Source organism: Gorilla gorilla, chromosome 20 (genome assembly GCF_029281585.2).
Source record: "Gorilla gorilla gorilla isolate KB3781 chromosome 20, NHGRI_mGorGor1-v2.1_pri, whole genome shotgun sequence".
Taxonomy (NCBI): Eukaryota; Metazoa; Chordata; class Mammalia; order Primates; family Hominidae; genus Gorilla; species Gorilla gorilla.
The window spans coordinates 69,313,370-69,330,668 of NC_073244.2; the positions used below are offsets into that span (position 1 = coordinate 69,313,370).

The window sequence follows — 17,299 nt, forward strand, 5'->3', positions numbered from 1 at the left end:
CACGGACTACAAGTTTGGGTCCCAAAGCCATTGTCAGGTTCACTAATTAGCTTTAGACTCACAAAATTCTCTAAAACCTGTTTTAGTTACAGTCATGTTTATTACAGACAGAGGGAACAAATTAGAAGTGACACAGAATGTTGGGTTGGAAAGGTTCCCAACACAAAGCCTCAGTGTTTTCAGGAACTCACTGTGCCCCAGTCTGGCATATGGCAATATGAGCTTAGAATGTTGCTAACCCAGGAAACTCACCAGCTCTTCGTTGTCCAGAATTGTACTGAAGCTTCATTACACAACCACAGTTGATTGTCTCATCACCTGTGTGGCTCGGTCTCCAGCGTGCCATCCTTTCCAGAGATTCAGCGTTTAAATTATGACTTAAGCCCTAACCATCTAATCACGTGGTTTAGCTTTCTGGAGTGGCCAGACCTTAACCTGAGTCATCTCTTCAGGATAAACTGTGGAGGACTCCATAATGAGTTCTCCGTTTACATAAACTGTCAGATAGGGCCATTGGGTCCCACCATAAGTAAAAACATTTTGGAACTACTCAGTGTTTACAGGTTACTTTCCATGACTTCACACGAAAAGCGTACTTCTCTTTGGGGATTAATTTTTGTTACTCACTTCCTGTCTTCCATGTGGGCTCATTAGGTGCTCCTTCCTCGTGTTCTTGTAGCAACACAGCATGTCCTTGCTTAGTTGCTTACAGGAAGCTTACCATGCACGGTATCATCGTTACTCTGTCTATCCAGGTCCAATCTGTAATTGTGAAGGTGGCTCCACGAACAGACGCATTGTCTCCTGACCCAGCCTCTGCCCCTAGGTCTCCCTTTCAGAATATCCCGAGTCCAAGGACCAGGATAGAAAGAAATTGCAAACCCAAGAATTTGAGATACAGAAAATAGCAAACACAGAGGCTATATTTTTATCTATGGTTTTTCACAGAAATGGTAATATTCTTTTTTCCATGTTGTCCTTTACTAACAGGCCCTTTTGTGTGCTGGATTTCTTTCAGGCGACAAAGGAAAACCTAAGACCACAGAACCTACCACTTGTGAGCCAGCCTTGTCAGAGGGAATCTCACTTCAGGGACAAGTGACACAAGGAAACTCAGTGGACTCACAGTTGGGGCAAGCCGAGGATCAGGATGGGCTATCAGAAATGCAGGAAGGACACTTCAGACCAGGAATAGATCCCCAGGAGAAGTCTCCTGGGAAGATGAGCCCTGAATGTGATGGTTTAGGGACAGCTGATGGTGTGTGTTCAAGGATTGGACAGGAGCAAGTCTCTCCAGGAGATACAGTCCATAGCCATAACTCATGTGAGTCAGGTAAAGATCCCATGATTCAGGAAGAGGAAAATAACTTTAAATGCAGTGAATGTGGAAAAGTATTTAACAAGAAACACCTCCTTGCTGGACATGAGAAAATTCACTCTGGAGTTAAGCCCTATGAATGCACAGAATGTGGGAAAACCTTTATTAAGAGCACACATCTCCTGCAACATCACATGATCCACACTGGGGAGAGGCCCTATGAGTGCATGGAGTGTGGAAAGGCCTTCAACCGCAAGTCATACCTTACCCAGCACCAGCGGATTCACAGTGGAGAGAAGCCTTACAAGTGCAACGAATGCGGAAAGGCCTTCACCCACCGCTCCAATTTTGTCTTGCATAACAGGAGACACACTGGAGAAAAATCCTTTGTGTGCACAGAATGTGGCCAAGTCTTTCGACATAGGCCAGGTTTTCTCCGGCACTATGTTGTCCACAGTGGTGAGAATCCCTATGAGTGCTTGGAGTGTGGCAAGGTCTTCAAACACAGGTCATACCTCATGTGGCACCAGCAGACTCATACCGGGGAGAAGCCCTATGAGTGCAGTGAATGTGGGAAGGTCTTCTTGGAGAGTGCAGCCCTGATTCACCACTATGTCATCCACACTGGAGAGAAGCCCTTTGAGTGCCTCGAGTGTGGGAAGGCTTTCAACCACCGATCCTACCTCAAGAGGCACCAGCGGATTCACACTGGGGAGAAGCCCTTCGTGTGCAGTGAATGTGGAAAGGCCTTCACCCACTGCTCTACTTTTATCTTGCATAAAAGGGCTCACACTGGAGAAAAGCCTTTCGAGTGCAAAGAGTGTGGGAAAGCCTTTAGCAATCGGAAGGACCTCATTCGCCACTTCAGCATCCACACTGGAGAGAAGCCCTATGAGTGCGTGGAGTGTGGAAAGGCCTTCACCCGCATGTCAGGCCTCACAAGGCACAAGCGGATTCATAGTGGAGAGAAGCCCTATGAATGTGTTGAGTGTGGGAAATCGTTTTGCTGGAGCACAAACCTCATTCGACATGCCATTATCCACACTGGAGAGAAGCCCTATAAATGTAGTGAATGTGGAAAGGCCTTCAGTCGCAGCTCGTCCCTCACTCAGCATCAAAGGATGCATACTGGGAAAAATCCCATCAGTGTGACAGATGTGGGAAGACCTTTTACAAGTGGACAAACCTCAGTTACCCTTCGAGAACTTCTTTTAGGGAAGGATTTTTTGAATGTAACCACTGAGGCAAATATTTTGCCAGAGGAAACATCTTCCTCTGCATCTGATCAACCATACCAAAGAGAAACCCCACAAGTGTCTTCACTGTGAGAAAACCTTCTGTTGCTGAATATTACTTGTCATCTGAAGAGTCATATCAGAAATTCATTCAGTCTAGAGCCTTATTCTCCATCTGATCATTTATCCTGGAGAGAGACCCAGTGGTTATTGTGCACATAGGAGAACCTTCAGCTGCATCTTTCTCCTTAGTTTACAGTGCAATGTTATCTCAGGAATTATTTTTAAAAGGAGGAGGAGACATAGAAAAAATGAAATGCAAGCACAGATCTTTTCAGGCTTCTCTGCCAAGCCTATGGCGCTTTGTCATGGATTTCTTAGTGTATTTGGGGGAAGGGAAATGTTTCAAGGTAAAGGACCTTGACCCTTTATGTGCTTGTATGTACATTTATTGCTAACCAGTGTCAGAACAGTTAGTTTAGGAAAAGTATGCAAACTTTAATCGCACATCTTCTGTATTCCACAATAGTACTTACTCTTGAGAAGCATAACTTTATAACAACTTAGGGGGCTTGAGCCATGAAATACTCACGTTTAAGTCAGTAAGGATACACATGTTAACATTCAGGCTTTTGTCTTGATGCCCATCTTTTGGTTTACTTCATTGTAGCCATACGGTAAATTTTTATTTGTTAAATTTTTAAAAATTACTTAGCTCAAAATGTCAGTGGTAAATTTTTAAATTGAGTAAAGTGATTCTTCTTTGCTCTTATTTAAAATCGACAGCATTTCTAGTTCCTTTGACATTCCATATACTTTTTAGGATTAGTTTGTACTTATTTACTAAACAGTCTTGTTCAGATTTTTACAGAAATTGAGTTAAGTCTGGATTAATCTGTTAAGAATTGGTGTCTTTACTATGTTGGGTCTTGTAGTTCATGAGTGCAGGAGTAGGCCTCTTAATTTATAATAGTTAAGCATTCCTTAAAGTATTTCATTAATGTTAAAAATTTTCAGCATATAGATCCCTATGCATTTTTGTTAGAATTTGCATCCTAGGGTGCTTTTTTGTTTGTGTGTGTGTGTAATTTGAGTGATTGTAAATGGCATTGATGTTTGAACTTTGAATTGCACACAATTTTTGGTAGTATACAGAAATATAATATTTTTGGACATTGTTTTGCTACCCTGCAACCTTATTGAGTTCACTTATTATTTTTAGCTATTTCTTTTGACAGAATCCTTGGAATTTTCTATATAGAAATATCATCTGCAAATACAGACCATTTTTTATCTTTCATCTTACCTGTAATATACCTTTTATTTCCTTTTTGTTTGTCTTATTGCATTGCACAAGCTGGGACTTCCATTATAGCGTTGAATAGGAATAGTGAGAAAGGCCATCCTTACCTGGTTCCTAATAGTAGGGGGGACAATGTTCAGTTTTTTGTTTTTTTTGTTTTTTGTTTGAGACAGGGTCTCGCTCTGTCACCCAGGCTGGAGTGCAGTGGCACGATCTTGTCTCACCATAGCCTTAAGTTCCTGGGCTCAAGTGATCCCCCACCTCAGCCCTCACCACCCCCCAGTAGCTGGTACTACAAGCATGCACCACCAGTCCCAGCTAATTTTTGTATTTTTTGGTAGAGACAGGGTTTCACCATGGTGCCCAGGCTGGTCTTGAACTCCTGGGCTCAAGCAATCTGCTTGCCTGGGTCTCCCAAAGTGCTGGGATTACAGGCGTGAGCCACAGTGCACAGCATGTTCAGTTTTTCATCATGAAGTATAATGTAAGTTTTATAAAACATATGTCCTCTATAAGGGTAAAAAATTTCCTCTGTTGCCAGTTTTCTGAGACTCTGTGTTGCTATGAATAAGTGTGGAATTTTGTTCAGTGCTTTTTCTCCACCAGTTGATGTCATTATGCTATTTTCCTTCTACATCCTATTGATGGAATGTATTGCTTTGATCGAGTTTTGAATATTGAGCCAGCCTTGCATCCTTAGAATAAACCATACTTGTTTGTAGAGTATAATTGTTTTTATATATCATTTGACATCATTCCCTTTGTTTGTATTTTGTTGAGGAAATATTCCTCTAATTTATTGGCTAATAATGTGTAGTTCTTTTTTCTTTTGTTTCTTATGTTCTGAATGTCTTATGTGTGGTTTTGATGTCTAGGTGATCTTGACCTTTCAACATGAATTGGAAGGAGTTCTCTTCTAATTTTTGGAAGACTGTGTAGAATTGGTGTTATTTGTTCTTGTCATGTTTGATGACCTCTAGTCAACCATTGGGCCAGAGATTTTTCTTCTGGAGGCTTTTAAATTACATATTTATTTTATTGGATAGGTAGAACTATTCGAAGTATCTATTTCTTGTGTAATAAATTTTGATAGTCTGTCCTGTTGAAGGAATATTTCATCTGTATTTGTAGCACTCCCTTATTCTTTTGATAGCAGGATCTGCACTTACATCATTTTATTTTTAATATTTAAAATGTGCATACTCATTTTATGATTGAGTCTTCTTAGACATTTATCAGTTTTATTGCGCATCATGCTGAAAGATGTAATTTTTGCTTCATCTCTCACTTCAGAGAACTAGCACTTTATATTAATGATTTGTCTCTATTCTTGATTTCTTTGATTTCTGCTCTGATCTGTATTATATTCCACTTGCTTTGGTTGTATTTGGCTCTTTGTAACTTTTCAAGGTGGGTTTTTAGATTATTGATTTGAGATTTTTTTGCTTTTTTAATGTAAGCATTACATTGTATAAACTTACCTCATATCACTATTGGTTTGATCCCACAAGTTTTAATGTTTTCATTACATTTTAATTCTAATAGTTGTTTTTATTTTTTAAGACATTCTCTCTTAGCCATGAATTATTTAATAGTATGTTTAATTTTCTTGTGTTTGGCATATTTGTTACTGATTTCTAATTTGTTCCATGTTTGATCTGACTGTTTAAATGTGTTAACATTTTTTTATGACCCAGGATAGGGTCTATCTTGTTTCGTATAGCTGCTTGAAAAGAATGGGTGTTCTGCTGTTACTGGGTGGAGTTTCTATAAATGTCTCTATGATCCTGCTCATTGTTATTCAAGTCAGCTATGTCCTTGCTGATTTTCTGTCCAGCATTTCTGTCAGTTGCTCAGAGGGGTGTTGAAGTCCTGAACATAGGCCGGGTGCAGTGGCTCACGCCTGTAATCCTAGCACTTTGAGACCACTGAGGCAGGTGGATCACCTGAGGCCAGGAGTTCGAGACCAGCCTGGCCAACATGGCAAAACCCCGCCTACTAAAAATACAAAAATTAGCCAGGCATGGTGGCGTGTGCCTGTAATCCCAGCTGCTGGGGGGCTGAGGCAGGAGGATCGCTTGAATGTGGGAGGCAGAGGTTGCAGTGAGCTGAGATCTCACCACTGCATTCCAGCCTGGGCAACAGAGCGAGACTCTGTCTCAACAACAACAACAAAAAGTCCTGAACATGATTGTGGAAGTGTGTTGCTCTTTCAAGTTCTATCACTTTTTGTTTCGCAAAGTTCAAAGCTGTATTGTTTGGTACATATACATGTAGGTTTACCAAGTCTTCGTGGTGAATTGACTCTTCTGTCAATATGTGATGTCATTTTTTTGCCTTTTAATAGTCTTGTCAATACTTTACCTGATATTCTCATAGTGACTCCTGCATATTTTGATTAATGTTTGCATGGTTAATATTTCTTCATTTTATTTTAAAGCTTACCTGTATCATTACTTATGAAGTCAGTTTCTTTGAACAGCATATACTCAGGCCATGCTTTTTTTATTCATTCTGCATATTTCTCTCTTAATTGGTATATTGAAATGATTTACATTAAAATAATTATTGATATTTTAGGGCTTAAGTGTGCCCTTAAATGATTTTTGTGTTCTTTTTTATTGTTCCTCTGTTATTTGGGGTTGTTTACTAGTCTTCCTATAGGTTACTTCAACTTTTTTTTTTTAATAATTTGATTTGATACATATGTAGTGTTTTTTTAGTATAGATCCTCCTTGACTTATGATGGGGTTATGTCACAACCCATTGCAAGTTGAAAATACTATGTCAAATATGCGTTTAATACATCTACCCTGCTGAACATCATAGCTGATCTTGCCTTCAGAATGCTCAGAAAATTTACATTAGCCTGCAGTTGGGCAAAATCATCTAACACAAGGCCTACTTTATAATAAAGTTACTGCAAAGAATTTTAAATAAAAATTCAAGTGTGGTTTCTACTGAATGCATGTCGCATTCGCACCATTGTAAAGTCAAGTAGTAAGTTGAACCATCCTAAGTCAGGGACTGTCTGTATATATCTGCATTTTTTAGTGATTGTTCTACTATTACAGTGTAAATATATAACTTATGACAGTTTAATAAGTTATCAGCAATTTAGCACTTTACTTCCATTAGGTTCCTTTAGCTTACCTACTAATGTAACTATCTTAAGTAATAGTAATTCCTCTTCAAAAATTGAGCACTATGTTGCAAGATGTAATTTTTCTTTTCCTTTTTTTTTTTTTTTTTTTTTTTGAGACCAAGTCTCACTCTGTCACCCAGGCTGGAGTGCTGTGATGCGATCTCGGCTCTCTGCAACCTCTGCCTCCCAGGTTCAAGCAATTAACTGCCTCAGCTTCCCTAGTAACGGATTACAGGCACCCGCCACCACGCCTGGCTAATTTTTGTATTTTTAGTAGAGACGGGGTTTCACCATCTTGGCCAGGTTGGTCTTGAACTCTTGACCTCGTGATCCACCCGCCTCGGCCCCACAAAGTGCTGGGATTACAGGTGTGAGCCACTGCGCCCGGCCACAAGATGTAATTTTTACTTTATCTCTCACACGTATTTTACAAAACATCATGAGAAACATTGTCTCTTGACCTTTTTTTTTTTTTTTTTTTTTAAAGAGACAGAGTCTCACTCTGTCACCCAGGCTGGAGTGCAGTGGCACGATCTTGGCTCACTGCAACCTCCGCCTCCTGGGTTCAAGCGATTCTCCTGCCTCAGCCTCCTGAGTAGCTGGGATTACAGGTGTGCGCCGCCACACCCAGCTAATTTTGTATTTTTAGTAGAGACGGGGTTTCACCATGTTGCTCAGGCTGGTCTCGAACTGCTGACCTTGTGATCCGCCCACCTCGGCCTGTCTGTTGACCTCTTTACCCATTCCATTGTTCATTCTTCTTTCTTGAAATCCCAAACCTTCTATTAACATTTCTTTTCAGTTATACACTGAACTTGACTGTAGCCTTTCTTCTAGAGTAGCAAATGTTCTTTGTTTTCCTTCCTCTAAAGATGTCTTTATGTTTCCTTCATTCCCAAAGAATATTTTTGTGGAATATAAGATTCAGAGGTGGCAGTTGTTTTCTTTTAGACTTCAGAGATGTATCTCTCTGTTCTGTACATTATTGTTTAATATAATAAACCTACTACCATTCAAATAATCATTCCCTATTTTACAATGCATCAGTTCTGTCAAGCTTCATTCAAAGTGTTTTTCATTGTCTCTAGTGTTCAGAAGTTTGGCTATGATGTGCGTGGCATGGAAGTTTTTGGGTGTGTTCTATTTGGCGCTCCCTGGTGCTTGCCCAGCTTTTTGATCTGTAGGATTATGCCTTTTGCAAAATTTGGGGAACTTTCAACTATTATTTCTTCAAATATTTTTTCACCCTCCAGTCTTGTCTTTTTTAGGGACTTCAATAACGTGAGTGGCAGATCTTGTTTTACACTCCCATGGGTCCTTCAGGCTCTCATCTTTTTTCTTTTTCCAGTCTATTTTCTGTCTTGTTAATATTGATTAATTGCTATTGACCTTCCATGGTTCTCACTGATTGTTTTCTTTGTCATACCTAATCTGTTGAGTTTGTGCAGTGAGTTTTCATTTTGGTTTTGTATTTTCCAGTTGTTTAATTTCCATTGGGTGGGTTCTTTTGTACACCTTCTGTTTCTTTGCTTATTTTTTAACGCCAAAGAAAGACTCTCAGAGAATAGACAACTATATTCCAAAGTCATGGTTCTCTGGTGGTTTGTCTTGACGTTTGAATAGAAATGTTAAACTATCTGGGGGAATAGAAAGCCCGCAGTCTTCTGAGTTGTGCTACACCAATATTTCTATGAACAGATCTTACAACTGAGAGTGATCTGCAGATTTTTCAGAGTCATGTTCTCCATGGAACATTTGTAAAATTCCCTAGCTCTCTGCAGTGAGCTGAGATCGTGCCACTGCACTCCAGCCTGGGCGACAGAGCAAGACTCCATCTCAAAAAAAAAAAAAAATTCTCTAGCTCTCTATGCCTTGTTGTATCCTCAGGAAGGAGTCACCTCTCTTCCAGGATCACTCTTGCCTTTTGTTATTGGACACATTTTCCTACCTCCTGCCCAATCTTTTTTAGGCTCTCTGTCATACTTCCTCGCCTAGTCTTTAACTTGTCTCTGATAACCAGATTTTTCCCCCATAATCTGTATCTATATTCAAGTCTCTATCCTCATCCGCAAATGGATTTCACCCTGCTTGTCCATCAGTCTCTGCCCATTTCTTCTGTCTCCCGCAGACATGGTCTGTGTAGTTGTTCTGCACACTACCCGTCCTCGCCCCTTCTCATTTCCCTCACTCCACGGACAGCTACAGGAGGGCTTCCATCATTTGTCCTCTTACTTCCTTGTTAGAACTTTGTGCTGCTGACCACCGCTCTGAGCCAAAACTTCTTTCTTGGTTCTTGAAAGTTGCTGTCTTTCTCCTCCAGAGGGTCTGTGTCTTCCTTCCAACTCTTAAACATTTTTGTTTCCCAGAATCCATCATTGGTCATTGCTTTTTCACTTGCCATGAGCTCTGTGAATCAGATGGTTCCTGCTGAAGACATTTACTTTCAATGATCTACAGAATTTCCCAAAACTGTCTCCAGACTGGATGTTTCTCACGTCTGTGGCCCACTGGGCATCTTCTGCACTTTCTCTTCATTTGTAAACACTGAGCCTGTATGCGTGTCTATGTGGCCATGGCCCTGGCCGTGGGGATGCACCCATAATTATAATGAGAGCAGGCGAATGTCGTGTGGCTATGTATGAGACATTGTTGTGAATGTTTTACATGCATCAGCTCTTTCAACATTTACAGCATCTGTGTGTGGTAGGTAATGTTGTTTCCTCCATTTTGCAGAGCAGAATATAGATAGGCTCAGGTTAAGAATTTACCCAAGGTTACACAGTTACGAAGTTTGGATTTAGGAATGGGAGGCCACATAGACTGGCTTCAGAATTCATGTCTTTAACCACTTTATTGCTTCTCATGTTGGGGGGTTTGTTTTCCGGTCACTATTTTTACTAAAGTTGATTCAACAGTGCTATAATCTGTTACTCTCATTTGACAATACATCTTGACTGTTTCTTCAACTTGAGGAAGGTAAACCAAAGCCACTCTTTAATGGGTGCAAATATCTGTTGTAACTATGTAGAAGATACAGTGTCTGGGTTTGAGGACAGGGGAGTGGGAAAACTGAGTAGGGAAGCAGTAAGACATGCATCTGGCTTTAGGAGTGTTTGAAGTGCCTAAAGATCAGGGTGAATTTCCCAAATTTGAATCTTGTTGCCCAAGCCACATTGCAGCCACCTCTTTTTCTCTTACCTCGTCCCCACATCCAGCCACTGCCCCATTGTGTTCATTCCACCTTTTTTTTTAGTAGACCCTCCATATATGTGTGTGTTTGGGTGAATGGCCACACACAGCAAAGGTATTTTTATTGCAATTTTGTTGTTGTTTGAGACACAGAGTCTCACACTCTGCCACCCAGACTGAAGTGCAGTGGTGCGATCTCAGTTCACTGCAACCTCCATCCCCCCATGTTCAAGCAATTCTCCTGCCTCAGCCTCCCAAGTAGCTGGGATTACAGGCATGGGCCACCATGCTCGGCTAATTTTTGTATTTTTTGTAGACACGGGGTTTCACCATGTTGGCCAGGCTGGTCTCGCACTCCTGACCTCAGGTGATCCACCCGCCTCGGCCTCCCGAAGTGCTGGCATTACAGGCATGAGCCACCACACCCAGCCTTTATTGCAATTTTTGGTTCCCTAACAGAATGTTTGCTATGAAGCTGTGCATATAGGTGGTACCATGTATGACATACCTTGACCTCAAAGATAATCTACCTGGGCTTTTTTTGTTTGTTTGTTTTGAGATGGAGTCTCACTCTGTCATCCATGCTGGTGAGCAGTGGCGTGATCTTGGCTCACAGCAGCCTCTGCCTCCCGGGTTCAAGCGATTTTCCTGCCTCAGCCTCCTGAGTAGCTGGGACTACAGGTGCCTACGACCACACCCAGCTAATTTTTGTATTTTTAGTAGTGGTGGGATTTCACCATGTTGGCCAGGATGGTCTCCATCTCCTGACTTCATGATCCACCCGCCTCGGCCTCCCAAAGTGCTGGGATTACAGGCGTGAGCCACCGCACCTGGCCTACCTGGGCTTTTTTGGACAGATGTACATGATTTTAGAAATTGTTATGAATGACTGTCTTGGGATCCTCAAGAACACCCCCAGGTTTGATGATTTGCTGAGAAGACTCAGGTCTCAGCATTCTGTCATACTCAACAGCTATGATTTACTACAGCAAAAAAATACAAAGCAAATAGTAAAGGGAAAAAGCCAAAATTCAGAGAAAACCAGGCACAATCTTTTGAGTCTTGTTTCAATGAAGTCACAGGATGTGCCTTATTTAAGTTCCATCTGGTACTTATGACAACACATGCTATATGTCCACTGGGAAGCTTATTAGAGACTCAGTGCCAGGGTTTTTATTGGGCATGTTTTCTAGCACATCCCACAATTCTGGACTTCCAGAAGGTTAGCAGGGGTTCAGCTTTTCAGCTGAAAACGTTATCCCCCTTTCAGCTGGGGGGAAGAAAAGGCACCGAAAAACAGGGCACTGAGCTACTCCTGTTTTGGGTGGGTGGAGCAGTAGTAAACCTCCCAAAATCTAAGGTCCCACACTCCAGCAAGGGTGAACTTTGCAAACTCAAAAGGATAGCAGTCTCCAACCTGCTGTTTTATACAGTGACTTAAGTGGTACTAAAATGCTATATAAGTCAAATTTACGTAACATTAAGCAAATAATTTTTTTTCAGCAAAAAAATAGTGGTCATGACTTTGTGGTGAAGGCTTACGTAATGATTGTAATAAATTCAGGTGGCTCACGCCTGTGATCCCAGCACTTTTGGGAGGCTGAGGCGGGTGGATCACTTGAGGTCAGGAGTTTGAGACCAGCCTGGCCAACATGGTGAAATCCCATCTCTACAAAAATGAAAAATTAGCCGGGCGTAGTGGTGCATGCATTTAGTCCTAGCTACTTGGGAGGCTGAGGCAGGAAAATCGCTTGAACCTGGAAGGCAGAAGTTGCAGTGAGCCGAGATCATGCCACTGCACTGCAGCCTGGGTGACAGAGTGAGACTCTGTCTCAAAAAAAAAAAAAAAAAAAAAAAAAAAATTCCTCAGTTTTGTTAAGAGGAAAAAGAAAATCCTAAGTTACAGTGGAACTTATGAACACCCTAGCCTAGAGATTTAATTTAGTGATGAAAAGGTACAGAGAGAGTCTTTCAAGAAAGGACCTAGTCTGCTCGCGTTCTCTCTCTCTCTCTCTATATATATATGTATATGTGTGTGTACATATGGACCACTTCAAGCTATACACACACACACACATATACACGTGTATGAATATATATGTATGGCTACAAGTGGTGCGACTTGCAGGTACTCCCTTTGTTCACCTTTGTAAAGATGTTATTGCCAGTTCAATGTGTATTTCTATATTATATATGTAAACAATTTGTCATCCTTTTGTTGCTGCTTTTGAAACTAGTTCATGGCTTCAGTGGGGGAGATTTAAATAATATGGGTTTATAATTTCTGCATTATTAAATGCAGATAACTTGCGATTAAAGAGTATGTTATTGGAATCATGGGTGCCTGAGTTTTACTTTGGAGGAGTTGAACAGCTGACTCCAGCCAAGAGGTCCCCTACAGAGACGGGATGTTGGAGACCCACGGGAATCTGGCTTGTGGGAATTGCACAGCACCCTTTTTATCATACCGCAGCATGGCCTTTCCTGTCTCGATTGTGGGAAGCTGGAGTGCCTCTGCAATGTTCAGTAGTGTGTTTGGGTTTTGAGGGTCAAAGATTTTTAATCTTTGCCACAGCCATGTTACACATCTTAAAATTGTGTGGTCTCAACTGAACTGCTCCAAGGAGAAGAAACACTGCCTTGGGCGCCCAGTGTTGGATTACAGGTGTGAGCCACCACACCCAGGCTGTATTGCCACTTTCGAGTGAAGAAATGGGTAAGGCAGAATAAACAAGGTATGAATTGGCTAGTTTGAATAATTTCAGGGAGCTCCAGAGTATATAGACTGCTTTTAGCTAGTAGCTAGTACTGGGGTACTAGTTCCCAGCTAAAAGTAACTGAGTAAGAAGGGGGATAGTAGTAGCTCCACGTGTGAGAACTTGCCAAAGACAGTTCAGGGGTAGGGCTGTGGAATGGCTGGTTTGCATGTGACAGGCAAGATAGCGGAGGAGAAATACCCTCTTGAGTAAATGTTACGAGCCATGGGCCTTGTGTTGACTGGCCAGGTGACTTTAATGAAATTCTGTCACCCAGGCTGGAGTGCAGTGGCACATTCATAGCTCACTGCAGCCTCAATCTCTCGGGCTCAGGTGATCCTCCCGCCTCAACTTCCTGAGTAGCTGGGATTACAGGTGCTTGCCACCATGCCCAGCTGATTCTTTTTTTTTTTTTTTTTTTTTTAATCTAGAGATGAGATACCTGTGTTCGAAACCCAGTCTGGTTTCGAACTCCTGAGATCAAGTGGTCCTCCTGCCTCAGCCTCCCAAAGTGCTGGGATTACAGGCATGAGCTACCTTGCCTGGCTCAGCATGTGTTTTTATTCTGATGTTTTGACAAATGGGACCTTGCTGATCCTGGAGACACTGCTCCTCTTAGAGGTAGCAAAAGTCTCCTCCGCTAGCCTGCCTGTCACATGCAAACCAGCCATTCCACAGCCCTACCCCTCAACTGTCTTTGGCAAGTTCTCACATGTGGAGCTACTATCCCCTTTCTTACTCAGTTACTTTTAGCTGGGAACTAGTACCCCAGTACTAGTTACTAGCTAAAAGCAGTCTATATACTCTGGAGCTCCCTGAAATTATTCAAACTAGCCAATTCATAACTTGTTTATTCTGCCTTACCCATTTCTACACTGGAAAATGGCAATACAGCCCGGGTGTGGTAGCTCACACCTGTAATCCAACACTGGGTGCCCAAGGCAGGAGGCTGACTTGAGGCCAGGAGTTTGAGACCAGCTTGAGCAACATAGCCAGACGCCATCTCTACAAAAAAAAAAAAAAAAAATTCACGGGGCACAATAGTGCACACCTCTAGTTGCAGCTACTTGGAGGCTAAGATAGGAGTGTTACTTGAGCCTGGGAGTTTGAGGCTGCAGTAAGCTGTGACTGAGCCACTGCACTTCAGCCTGGACAACAGAGCAAGACCCTGGCTCTTTAAAAATAAAATGAAGAAATGATAGCACAGGCTTTACCCACACTTTCCCCTTCCTCCTGTCTCCTAACCAACCGTGAGTCTTCCCTGTTTAGCCCTGTGTGGTTTCATATACCCCCTCTTCGTGGGAACTATGAGTTACACACTCATCAGTGGCAGTCTCCTGATCTGTTGGCATCGTCAACGCTAAATGACAAAATCTACATTTTAAAAAACCTACCTGAAAGCACTCATGAATTTCAAGAATTTAGCAAAGCAAATCAGCCATTTCCATGTCATTTCCAAAGAACTGTGTCAGTGCACCAAGCCAAATGTGATACTTAGGTTGGAACTCAGTGGACAGCCATGGATGGAGGAGGGGGTCAATGCCAAAGAGGGGCTCTCCAGATGCATTGGTAGGACCCAGGCGTTTGAGGGACCATTGTGTTAGCAAAATCTCAACGATCTGAGGGGTTGGGGTTTTTAGGAAGGTAGCTCCTGATGCCCTTCTCATAGCCCGACACTCAAGAAAGCTCAAGCACAACTAATTGAGGGCCCCAAATACACAACGCCTTCCGATATCATTCTCCCCGGGCCACTTCTTAATGTTTCCAAGTTTGAAGGAAGAATGCCATCTCCCGGCCCGACCACATGGTGTTTTCTTGATTGTCCTCTCTTTCATGGGCATCCTCCCTCCTTTCTTAAGCCTTTAGCCGTTTGTAGCTGTGTGGTCTTTCAACATCTCTGTACTCTTGTTCTTCCTAGTTCCATGTCCTGGCTCTCAGGTATAAGAACTCACATATGTTCAAAGTGTGTCTCTTGATCTTTGAAATTAGGCTTCAGCAGTGACAGTAATCTTTTTTCATCTCAGTTTCTTGACTTTTGGCATGCATGTCATTTCAGCCACCTACAAGCCTATTTTCCATCTGCATGTTCTTTTGCTGTGTGTGTGTGTGTGTTTGACATAGGGTCTTAGGCTGGGCGTGGTGGCTCACACCTGTAATCCCAGCACTTTGGGAGGTCGAGGCGGGTGGATCACTTGAGATTAGGAGTTTGAGACCAGCCTTGCCAACATGGAGAAACCCCGTCTCTACTAAAAATACAAAAAATTAGCTGAGTGTGGTGGTGCATGCCTGTAATCCCAGCTACTCGGGAGGCTGAGGCAGAAGAAATGCTTGAACCTGGGAGGTAGAGGCTGCGGTGAACCAAGATTGCGCCATTGCACTCCAGCCTGGGCAACAAGAGTGAAACTCCGTCTCAAAAAACAAAAAACAAAAAAAAATAGGGTCTTCTGATCATGGCTCACTGCAGGCTCAGCCTCCCAAGTATCTGAGACTACAGGTGCACATTTTTAAATTTTTTGTAGAGATGGGGGTCTCCCTGTGTTGCCCAGGCTGGTTTCAAACTCCTGGGCTCAAGCAGTCCTCCTCCCCTGGCCCCCAAAGTGCTGGGGTTACAGGCATGAGCCACCATGCCTGGTCTTCATCTGCATGTTCTTTTGTCATTTTCAAACCCTTTCTGAATTATCCTCACACTTCTTGAGTATCAGACATCACCAGTCTGATCTTCCATATGTCCCTATGTCTGTATGGGCTTCTCCAGCTTTGAGTTCTTTGTCTTTTCCTCACTCTCTTCCTCTAATGGAGGAGCCTCTTGGGGCTCGTGTCATGCTCCCATTACCTCTTCCTTGTGTTATTTCTCTCCACGTCCCGCACCTCCCCTCTCCTTGTAAACTCCCCGGCTACAGCACCACGCTTTTTACCACTCTGGTGAAGGTCAGCAGTGGCTCCCTGTTTATGAATCCTAAGTCCTTGTCTTTTCTGGGCTATGGACAGGACTTGAAACTATTGTCCACTCCTTTCTCCAGATGTACTCTTGGATTCTGTAAGGTTATGCTTCTGGTTTTCTCCCCTGCACCCTCTCACTCCTTTTCCCCTTTCATGTTGGTGCATCCACGTGTATCCAGCCATTTGGTGTTGAAATTTCTTTTCTTTTTTTTTTTCTCTTTGAGACAGAGTCTTGCTCTGTCTCCGGGCTGAAGTGCAATGGCATGATCTCGGCTCACTGCATCCTCCGCCTCCCAGGTTCAAGTGATTCTCCCGCCTCTGCCCCCTGAGTAGCTGGCATTACAGGCATCTGCCATTATGCCCGGCTAATTTTTGTATTTTTGTAGAGATGGGGTTTCACCATGTTGGCCAGGCTGGTCTTTAACTCCTGACCTCAGGTAATCCGCCTGCCTCGGCCTCCTAAGGGGCTGGGCTTACAGGCATGAGCCACCGCGCCTGACCGGTGTTGAAATTTCTAAGGCTTTGTCCCAGGCCTCTTTTTTCTGTTACTGGTCTCTCCCCAGGCCTCATCTGCACTCTTGGGTTCAGCTACCTACTTTACTGAACACACCCTAAAACGTATTTCCCCAACCCTCATCTCATACAAGTCTTACTGCTCTCCTTTCACTCCATGCTTCCCTTTCCTTTTCCCACTCGAGATGGAGCTTCCACCACCTGCTTTGCCCAGTTAGCAAATGTGTATCCTTCATTTTGTCCCAGAGAGCACACCTTCACAGAAGCCCACTAGAGCACCCAGCTAGCTCATACCCATTCTTTCATGATTATCTATTGATTTGTTTGGTTATTGAATAATGACTGTCTCCTGAACTCAATTTCCAGCTTCGAAAAAGCACAGACCTTGCTCTAGATTTTCTCCTAATGTTCCATGTGCATAGTTTGTAGTCAATAGTATGTATTCAGATATTTGTTAGGTGAATGAGCCTTAATCATTTTTGACATTTTAGGTTATGTGACATTCTCTCCCCAGTACCTCCTCAGGCTCGATGATTTGCCTGAAAGTCAAAATTCAGAAAAGAAAGTCACACACAACTCAGAAAAGCTGTTGTACTCATGGTTACAGTTTATTACCACAAAAGGATAGAGACCAAGATCACCAAAGGTAAAAGGCACATAGGAGGAAATCTGTGAGAAACCAGGCACAATTTTTTTTCTTTTTTCTTTCTTTTTTTTTTTTTTGAGATAGAGTCTTGCTGTGTCGCCCAGGCTGAAGTGCAATGGCACAATCTCAGCTCACTGCAACCTCTGCCTCCCAGGTTCAGGTGATCCTCTGCCTCAGCCTCCCAAGTAGCTGGGATTACAGGCATGTGCCACCACACTGGCTGATTTTTGTGTTTTTAGCAGAGATGGGGTTTC

At 42.6% G+C, this 17,299-nt stretch overlaps 1 protein-coding gene across 1 annotated transcript in view; it reads left to right on the plus strand.

The window, feature by feature from the left end:
* ZNF264 (zinc finger protein 264) overlaps positions 1–12,524 on the plus strand; it is a 31,225-nt gene extending 18,701 nt beyond the window's left edge. Inside the window, exon 4 of the mRNA XM_004061533.4 lies at positions 1,019–12,524. Coding sequence (XP_004061581.2) covers positions 1,019–2,646 — 1,628 coding nt within the window. The 3' untranslated portion in view covers positions 2,647–12,524. The remainder of the gene's footprint in view (positions 1–1,018) is intronic.
* Positions 12,525–17,299: the final 4,775 nt, after the last annotated feature.